At 31.3% G+C, this 10,835-nt stretch overlaps 1 protein-coding gene across 1 annotated transcript; it reads left to right on the top strand.

Annotated features, from left to right (window-relative positions):
* The first annotated feature begins 750 nt into the window (after positions 1-750).
* LOC128186230 (uncharacterized) lies at positions 751-6,243 on the top strand. The gene is made up of 6 exons (XM_052856010.1): positions 751-841; positions 4,697-4,791; positions 4,919-5,126; positions 5,497-5,616; positions 5,838-5,895; positions 5,982-6,243. The coding sequence occupies exons 2-6, from the start codon at positions 4,723-4,725 to the stop codon at positions 6,166-6,168; spliced, it is 642 nt and encodes a 213-aa protein (XP_052711970.1). The 5' UTR covers positions 751-841; positions 4,697-4,722; the 3' UTR covers positions 6,169-6,243.
* The last annotated feature ends 4,592 nt before the right edge of the window (positions 6,244-10,835 follow it).

Here is a 10,835-nt window from a genome sequence, read left to right as displayed (position 1 = left end):
TCATAACAACGCAGCAACGCCTTATATTTTTGAAGACACTAGAAAAGTTTAATATAAACTTTAAGTGGAATGATACTAATTGAACGTAAAAGTGCCATTTCTAAAACACGATTTTGTTGTTCAAAGAAAGATGTATGCCCTTAACAATTTTTTTTAATGTATTTGAATGCGACATTGAAAAATCTGTTTTTGTTGCAACTGACAGTAGAATTTGAAAATTGGTGTAAATAAATGCATGATACATGTATCATGTATCTACTTATCTAATTCATGTTCAGTAAAGTCAATTAGACGTTTTACTTTTTTGAAATTAAAAAAAATCATACATGATATGTACATGTATGCAAAAATATGCTAGCTATGGATTCATAAATCTTTAATTTTAATCTCGCTTAGCTTTCGAAGTACATTTTTTCTAAAATTTGAAACAAAAACTTGAGGTACATTGTAGAACCCTAACTATGAGAGAAAGATCACTATATAGTGCCCCCCGGGGAGGGGGGGGGGGGTGAGAGACTACTGTATATACAAATTTTTGCGAGGAAAAGCTACTATGGGGGAATAGCTGCTACATGTATACAACATTGAACCGAAAATTAATTTTTTTTTAAAAAATGCAATTTATTACAAATATTGCACATTTCATAAATTTTATTAATGCTTCTTTAAAAAGGCAGTGGGAATTTATTATTGCACTGCTTTAGAATACTAAACAAATATACTATTTAAAGGTCAATATTTGTGTGCATTCTTAGGTCTACCTGTGCAGTCATTCATGTCAACTGAAACCGAAACTGAAACTTAGGGGTGTTTGTGTTAAATTTATTTCTAAGAAGGAAATGTAAGTATTATTTTATAATTAACTTAATGTTTAATGTTATTAAGCTTTTCCGAAACTCATCCCGCTAAATCTTAAACAGTTGGTATCATCCTAAAGATTTTTTTCAACATCAAATGTAAAAGGAAAATGACAAAAGTTGGACTAATTTACATGCCGCTAACGGAAACACTGGGATTAAGCATTCTCTAAACCCAAAAAAGTCTTGAAATGAGCCTCTTTTTACAAATATGGCCTTTTTGTTTCTTAAAAATTTCAAGGTGTCAGATATAAATATTCACTAGCTACATGTACATGACTTGCACAAACAAGTTAAACTCAAAGTCCTAATGATGTTTAGAATGACAATTATATTCATTAACAAATTTAATTAGATTTACTCATTTTTACATAAGCATGTATTTTGTGGTAGAATATATCTATTTAGTATTATTTGACATCTATCTATTCGTAATATAAGATTTCTACTTTCGTTTTTGTTAATAAAACATCCAAATTAAAATTACAACATATTTTCAATGCGATATCACCAGTTTCAGCAGTAAGAAGATAGAATATTTTATGAATGAACAATGACTGATTTTTACCGTACTGTAATCTTACAATCCACATTTTTTTTTCAAATAGATGCTGTGATTTCTATAAATTGCTTAGATTTCTATATAAAAAAGAAAACGTTATCCATGGAATAGATTCAAGTAGCCTTCAAACATCAAAGTATTTATCCTAGAAAAAACTGAAGAAGCTCAGTAGCTTGTGTGTCATTTTTCTAAATTAATGAAGTCTTCAGAAAGGTCATGTCATAATACATACAAGTTTTTACTTGTTTCTTATTAGGTAAGAGATACTGAGTGGGGACTAGGCTATCACTCTCGCCTTATCCCCGCTCTGTGTCTCCATTACAGTAAGAAATTGATACTGTAAATACATGTTCAACATTTATACGTGTCGTTACTCGGCATGAATTAACTATCCGTGTACATCCATTTTTGTTTTAGATACGCCATAGCAAAGGACAAGAAAATCAATATTTAAAAAAGGAGATAAAACTTCGTTATTTAAATAGCTTTAACGTGTTGAGTAATATCAATTCAAGTATAAGCATGGACAAGAAGAAAATAAAAAAAATCACTGAAGAGGCATGATAGCTGGAACGTTATTTTTCCATAAATAAAATTTGAATATTTGAAAACTAAGTACAATGTAGCTTTAAACAAAGGCTTAGTGGTCGGCTGCTGCTTTCTACCCCTGTTGTTATGTGTCTAAACGGGATACACGGCTTACAGTGGAAAATGGCAGGAGACGTTGGTAATACATGTATTTGCCAACAAAATAAGGTCTAGGGTTATAATATAATTTGTGATCAAAACAGACGTGGAGGAAATAATTGTGACGTCAGAGTAAAAGTTCATTACAACCGGTATACCGTATATCAGGGTTTTTTCGCGTATATCTAATTTCCGCGTTGTTCGCGACGATTTCCGAATCGCGAAAAATATATCAGCATAAATTTGATACAAAGTTTTGTTCTTAAAATGCAGTTCTCTTTTTTCTTATGAAGTAAACAGGTATGTAAAAGTACAATGAACTATGATCAGTAAGTTTAAAGTAGAAATTGCGGGATCGGAGGACAAGCGCCAGATAACAAGTATGTAAGCCTCGTAGTTTATTTAATAAGCTAATTAAACGGTTGCTTTTCTTGCGATGTCTAAACCAATGTCTAATTATACCTGAGCCACTGGTATATGTAACTGTACATTATCTTTTTATCTATGACTGTTTGCATCTCTGAAAATAATTATCAGTAATCTATTAACATTAAGAAAATCGTGTAAATGGTTTAATTGTCCCGGCGAATTTTTCATTATAAAGAGCGGCAATTTAGATACTTTACCCTCTTAGTTCACAGGTTTAAACAATCTTGAATTATATTTTCACTATGACTTTGAAATAGTGAAAATTTGATTTGCGTAAATTTTATACATGTATATCGTTCTAAGTTCAGAATCGCGGAAAACACATGACGCAGCAAAAACCTGATATACGGTATTAAGTTGCTTCCTTAAAAAGATACATTTTGGGTAAAAATGTCAGTTCTGTATATGAGATGATCAATGGTGGTTTTCAGCGAGTGTCAATGAGGAAGCTACATGCAATTTACAAGGACCTGACATTGTTCTTTACGCTAACATAGTTTGCTGGTTATAATAATACACACGGGAGCTTGGTTGTTGGATGGTGAAGTTCCTAATTATTTGTTCCCTAAGAAAAATTGATTAAAATCGGTAACCTTAGGTGTATATCTGTGTATTGCAATAAATAAATTCACTAACCCCCCGTTTCAATCATGTTAAAAGAGTGTATTCAATGTACATTTAAAAAAGTAAAGGGACGACACTAGCCATCTTGGATTCATAGGGGGTCCTCGCCTCGAGCTATGTTTTAATTAAACAAGTTCTTTCATTTCTCCAACGATTTCTGACGAGATCTAGGTTGTAAAATGTTCAAACGACTTATTCCTTTCGTCTTACTGCATCTGTATTCCTCATAATAAACACATCGTTCCGAAATGTACTAGATACTCGCCAAACTTATCGAAAGCAACGGAAGTTGATGCAAACTCTTCAGTAATCACTGAGGAGATCCAAGGGCATAAGATAAATCAAAAGGAATATTTTTTCGCGGATTTTTTGTTCTCTTTAGATTGACCATACATTTTCGGAACAACTCGGTGATTATTTAGAGAATTTACGTCACTCATTAAAGTCAGGGAGTGACATATATTAGCTTGGCCCTGAGGTCTTGAAGCTTCTTGAGTTTGAACGTTATGCTAAAAGTGATACTCAGTGCTTCAAATGAATGTTTTTCAGAATATAACCTTTATCTATATTAAACTTTTGAATTTGAGCATTTGGGACAGTGAGATGAGTATAAGAATGGAGTACATACTCAGTTATGATAATATTTGATTATCTCCAGACATGTTGCAAAGGAAGCCATTATGCGTTCTTCGGTGAACTGCGTGACGAACCTGTGTCCTCAGTCCTCTTGACAGGGACTCGGCACCAGTCTGACACATACATTTGCAATTTGTCAAGAATAATTTACTTTAAATACCAACTAAAGCATGTATGTTTTGAGCAAAAACTCTTATAGTGCTATGCACTGCTTCTATGTTTCACAACAGCCAATTCATTTCTATTCTGTTTATTTTGTCGAAAAGTAGTAAAATTTTGACTACAATTTAAAGTAAAATAACAAAACTTACTGTGTTGTACATGTATAAATCTGACCAAAAAATTAGCCATCATGATAATTATGCCTGATCTGGTGATATTGCGTCTGCCTGTTTATACTTTATGCAATTAACCAATAATGTACGAAAGTATTAGCGAGGAAAATATAAAATATGACATTTGAACGTGACTGATGTACCATACTTTTTGTTTACATTCCTGAGCTTTTATAAGCAACAAATATACACTATAGAGAAACACAAAAGGTTAATATTGTGTAGAAACAATGACACGCATGATACAAAAGGTTATTACCGTGATTATTTGCTGATACACCTGTAGTTATTTAATAAACAATCTTGTTGCATAGGTATGGCGGCCTTACATCCCATTACAAAATATTTTGTTTTGACAAAATTGTGAAAACGTGTTTTGATAATTTTGGAAATTACCAAATCAATTCTATAACGTTTTAGAGACTACTTTAACTTTTCTTGTTCCATGGCCTCTTTTTCCAATACTTTACAATTAATGTAATGACCATTTTCTAGGAAAAAATCCAATGAACAGTTCAATTTAGGTAAAGACAATGATATTTTTTTATTTTCTATTTCTAATTTAGGTATAAACTCAAAATTTTGTTTCAACATGACTAGTATAGTGAAACATCGAGCTGCAATCGCTCTCATCGTTGCTATAGTGTTAAACTTTTCCGATGTAAGTATTGCAGTAACATTCTAAGGAAGAAAATTGTTAATCAAGTAATATACATGCTAATGTTACGAGGTTATTTTGTCTGTATATGTATATATTTTGATAGTTTAATATTTTTTCTTTCATTAAGTGTGATTACTGTCCAGTAAGTGCTCCCACAGTGTCAGTGGTATCTAAATGTCCCACAACAAAGACAGAATGGGATCAGGCGGCTAGCAGAAAAAAGTGTTCTCACATGTCAGCAAAATGTGGGACTAAATCACCTGTTTATCATTGTCTATTAAATCAGTGGAGAAATGAAACAGTAGAAGTGTGTGCGTCTAATTGGTATATATCAGGTAGCTAGAAAACTGGAATGAAGTTTTGTTGTATACAGGTAAAATTGCAACTTATGTTCAACATATGTTTAACATATGTTCAACATATGTTACTCGAAACATATGTTAAACATATGTTGTAATTTTACCTGTGTATTGCAGTCTATGCACACGTGTATGTTGTAAGTGTGGCAAATATTTATTTCAGGATATCTTAAGCTCTGTAGAGACTATCATAAACAGTTAGATTTTTAATATTAATGTTTATATATTCATTTTAAATCAAAAAGTTTAGAAGGGAAATATAGAAAAGATATATATAAAAATATAGGATAAATCAAGAAATGATGAAATGCATATTTTATGTCATTTGTAATTTTTCTACTCATAGGATTCTGTGCAATCTATAACACCGAGGAGATGAAAGTTATCGACGATTTTGATAGAGACTGCACAAACTTAACTGGTGGCCCTTGCCCTACACGATACATTTCTACAGATGCATATATGTGTAGGTTTTCAATATTTGCATAATAGTTATTAAAATTCTTTACAACATACAATATGAATCACTGTTTAATTTCATAATTTATGTTCGGTAAGTTAATGTCTTTGAAGTCTTCATCATAATTTTGAATCTTTGAGTACACTGAATTATTTTGAATACACTATACTTTAATATACTAAATTGAATAGAAAAAAATATCTAATGATTCATTTCATTATTTAAAGATCAAGGGTGCTACGGAAAGCGAAATACCAGCACATCATTGCCATCAACAGAAAAACAGTTAGTTCTTAATTCAATTAAGATCACAAACTTTTGAATAAAGATGTCATCATTTGTTTTAATTTTCTACTTTATTTGTGTTTCAGAGTTCATGTGTCGACAGACTGCACGTTGCCGGCTGCTTTAATTGCTATAATAATCGTTCTTTCCCTCCTTTCACTTATTCTATCACTGTTATTAGTCCTCACATGCCAGGGGAAAATTTCAAAACCAGGTAACATAGGCAACTCCAGAACTCCAGAAGGTAAGGATTACGTTTACTCAGGGGGCTAAAATATTCAACTGATAGGAAAGAAAAAATACTCATTGTACATTTTAGCCCTGCTACTTTGGTGCTATTTTTCACTTTTGAATAGCTAGGTCAATGATCTACTTTTATTGCTAGTATGACCTCTTTATATTTATTGAAAATTTTGTGAAAATTGTCGATCTATAGCGATGTTTTCTTTATTTTAAAATCATTTGCAATAATAAAAAAACTCAGTGGTTGGAAAATGATAAATTGCGAATAGCTTTACCTATTTCATATTTCAAAGAATTGTTTTAAACTCATAGTTTTAATTTAATTTAGTCCGAATTTTCGCTATCAATTTTTAAAATATTGTTTGTCCTTATATTTTAGTGATTATGCAATGCATTCGATCACGCAAAAGCACTACAGATGAAGAAAATGATACTAGCGAGTCAAGACCCATATCGCCGCATCGTAAGTGACTAAATTCTTCTTGTATGTATAATTTATTAAAACATGCAAAAATAGGGGTATCGTGAATGGCTAACGTATAACACTCATAATGTATATATTTCAGATCAACAACTGTTAAGCATATTAAAAATCGAATTAAGGTAACTTTTATAAGTAAGCAAACACATGCGTTTTCACTGTCATTTAAAATTGACGCAAACCATAGAGTGCATAGCTTTAAAGGGAATAGTCACGATTTTAGTCAAATTCTATTTTTCTGTTTTTATTAATAACAATGCTTTAGGAATGCATTTCCAATGACCAAATGAAATTGGAGAGTCAGTAGTGAAGTTATAAGCAAGATACAGGGCTCACAATTATTTGTCATGTAAACAAGGCTCGTGCCCTGTTTTTGTTTACATTAGCTCAATATACCGGTAAAAGTTCTTTTTCTAGCTGATTTTCCGTCTTCTTGTTCATTTTAAGCATAAATAAACAGATGTTAACGTTTACCACATTCATTTTCGATCTTAAACTGGAGTTTTAACTTCAACGTTCAAAATGTAAACAAAAGCTTCGTTTACATAGCAAAGAGTTGAAAGCTCTGTAACTTGCTTATAACTCAACAAATGACACTTAAATTTTGGTTGCTTAATAAAAATGCCTTACTGAAGCCTTATAAACATTAAAATCGGGAAAATAATTTTTGACCAAAATCGTGACCATGCCCCTTTAAAGCTTAAGTATGACAAGTTTTAACAATCATCATTTTCTCCCTGTCGCTTTAAATAAAATTAAGTTTGTATATTATTGTTTCCGAGAGAACTATGACAATTTGGTACTTTTAATTTACTTCCATTTATGTGTCTTTTTTCTTGAATTAAACATCGAAAACGATACAAATGTATACTTAAATCTTATATCTCACATTACATTATACTGATTAACTAATTACTAACTAGATATTTACTTTAAGGAATATCTCCTCCAAATTCACTTAATGTCATGAATGAGTTGATTTCACTTTGTGAAAACAGATTGACCGAGGACATTGTTAAAGGGAACTACATACATGCTTGTATGCTTGTTTTTTGTTTTTTCCGTATTCAGAACAAAAAGCTTTACTGAAAAAATTAAATCCTGTCCTTCATGAAACTACAACAATTATGAAGGTGTTGACCCCCAATTTTTGTATGATAATCTAAAATTAGAAGTCGATATCAAATGATAGATTGATATTCATGAGGAGGCATTACTTTCCTGGCAGGAAAATAAATATCTTTGTTACGTGATCAAATTGAGCATTATAATTAACAATATATAGATAACTTTTATAACTGTAATCAAACACATGCATTTTGCCGGTAATCCAAAATTTGACGCAAGTTATAGCATGCATAGCTCCAAGATTAGTTGAAAAATAATGACTTGGTTTAAAATGTGAAGTTTTGAGACAGTTTATGCTAAAATGTTAAACTTGAGAATTTATTTACAGTTCTTATGTTTAGAACATAATTCTATATCAACTAACGGAGTAAATCCTGCACATAATATCGAATTTTAGAGGGGAAAAAAGCAGTGTTTAATGCATAAAGTGAATGAACAAATTTAGGTTCCCTAATTACAATATGGTATCGTCATTGATTTTAGCTCACCTAAGCCATAGGCTGAAATATGCTATTGTGAAAAAATTGTCCGTTGTTCATTGTCATCGTCGTCGTTCTAAACTTTTAACAATTTATCTTCTCCTCCAGAGTCCTTTATTCAATTTAAACAAAAGTTGGCACTAAGCATTCTTAGGTGAAAAGGATTCAAATTTGTCAATACGAAGGAAACATCCTTTTTCAAAGAGATATACTTTACAATAGAAAATTTTTTTGAACTCTTCTAAAAAAAATTAACTGGTCTGAAGGGCTGAAACTTGAACATGTGTGGAATCATCCTCAGACAGAGTAGATTAAAATAGTTTTAAATCATGATCCCTGGTGGCAAGATAGGGCCACAATATGAGAAGGAGTAGATTTTTACATAGGAGTGTACAGAGAAAATCTTTGAACGTCTTCTTTTCAAAATCCATTCGCTCAGAAGAGGTGCTATTTATGTGGAAGCATCCTCAGGTAGTGTAAGGTTTAATTTTTTTCACATCATCATCCCTAGATGTAAGGTGGGACCAAAGTGGGGCTTGAATATTTAAATACGCGTAATTAAAGAAAAGTATCTTAAATATTTCTTTTAAAAATCAATTTTTTTTGCTGAAACGTGTGTGAAGGCGCGGATTCGAAGGTAGTGATGATTGAAATTTGTGGTTGAGTTTTTACATAATATTAATGGAAATACGTTTTAATAAATTCTATGTGATTGATATTAGATTTTCTGAAAATTTGCTAACAATTAAAAAAGTCTGCGAAATGTTATCAAATGTCATCATTTAGAAATAAAAGAAAACGGATATTTCTTGAAAATTTCACATCATATCTTTGTCAAAAAAAATAAACAAATGGCACATATATACATGTATAACATAATTTTCTTTTTATTTACATTTTCCAGTGTCTTTGCCTGTGATAACACTACGTTTCAATTTTGTACTATAAAGCCCTTAACTTCAAATGACGTAAAATTGAGGCGCCAGCGGGGTTACCTTATTTATATTTAAATATTTAATCGTACAATGGCATACAATTATATAAATATAAGTGGTAGGGAATCATTCTTTGAGTATTATGAGGTAATAGTTTCGGTTGGGGCGTGATCAAATGCCCGAACGGCTTTATTGGATTTGATCACGCCCCGACTGAAATTATTACCTCATTATATTCAAAGAATGTTTCCTTATTCCTTAAATACATGTACATGTACTTACGGACAATAATGTTAATTTCCATAGAATTAACTTCTACTTACATTTTATCACTGACGGATTTAAAATAGAGATCTTAGAAATAATTTTCATCAAACATAACTAAACAAAGCCCTTAGGACATAAAACTTATATAAAATATATAAATAAAAGTTCAAGAAAATTAATCTTTTATGGAGTATTGTATATTTCATCTGAATATATTGCCAGATTTTGTTTTCTTTGTTTCTATTACACACGAATATATATCTATATATCTATATATATATATATCACAGAGAAATTCACCATTTTGGAGCTCCACCTCCACCCCGGCCGGGGCTTGAACTCACGACCTCTGGAATCCATTCTCCTAGCAGTGAGCGGCCACCGCGCTAACCACTGGGCCATCTAGGCAAGACAAAAATCTTGCTTTCGATGACGAATGGAAACTAGCGCGCTGGTCGCTCACTACACGGTCGTTTGATACAGGTGGAATGCAGTTAAACGACAATTTGAGAGGATCGGGACGATACACATTGCATAGATATATACATATAATAAGCACAAACATATATATATATATATTTATTTATTTATTTATTTATAGGTGAAAATATGACGATTGATACAGAGCCCTTATTGCGAGGTGGTAAGCTCATATTTAATTCAAGAGATGATTGTGCACTTGTATAAATGGCACCTAAATCATGAGCCTAGTATAGTTGGCACGTATATTAAATAATAGTCAATGCGGCGATTTGTGTAGTCTTCATTTATGTATAAGTTCCTCTTCTATAAATCATAACTATTCTAGCTATGATGTCCAGCTGCATCTTTCTTTTTCGGTAATGAAAAAAAAAATTTCACAAGTGCATTGATATAGTGTTATATAACTAATTTCATTATAATTAAAATTATTTTTGTTTACAAATTTTGTAATTATTCATAGGATGTATGTGTCAATTTTATATCTCATTGTAAACCAAGTTGGCATTATAAATGTATAATAAGCAGATGTGCACATGAAGAGGGTATAACCATTAACATCCCCTGATCAAGATACCAAGGTTGTTTGATAGTCGATTTCTTGAGTATGAAAACAGGAACGACTATGTATTTTTAGGTCACCTGAATCACTTAGAGGGCCTACTGCAATCTGTTTTCGTCCGTCGTCGTGTGCAATGTGGCTTGCCTTGTGCATCTTGCGTTAACATTTGAACATTTTTATATTTAACACCATATCAATGCACTTGTGAAATTTTTTTTTCATTACCGAAAAAAAAGATGAAGCTGGACATCATAGCTAAAATAGTTATGATTTATCGAAGAGTAATATATATATATATATATATATATATATATATATATATATATATATATATATATATATATATATATTTGAACATTATATAT

Source organism: Crassostrea angulata, chromosome 5, assembly GCF_025612915.1.
Source record: "Crassostrea angulata isolate pt1a10 chromosome 5, ASM2561291v2, whole genome shotgun sequence".
Taxonomy (NCBI): domain Eukaryota; kingdom Metazoa; phylum Mollusca; class Bivalvia; order Ostreida; family Ostreidae; genus Magallana; species Magallana angulata.
The sequence above is the reverse complement of the archived record's forward strand: the minus strand, read 5'-3'. Positions and strand labels throughout refer to the sequence as shown.

Coding starts and splice junctions, on each gene's coding strand:
- LOC128186230 (XM_052856010.1), top strand. CDS start 4,723: ATGACTAGTATAGTGAAACATCGAGCTGCAATCGCTCTCATCGTTGCT. Junction 4,792..4,918: donor TAGTGTTAAACTTTTCCGAT/GTAAGTATTGCA, acceptor TCTTTCATTAAG/TGTGATTACTGTCCAGTAAG. Junction 5,896..5,981: donor TTGCCATCAACAGAAAAACA/GTTAGTTCTTAA, acceptor TTTGTGTTTCAG/AGTTCATGTGTCGACAGACT.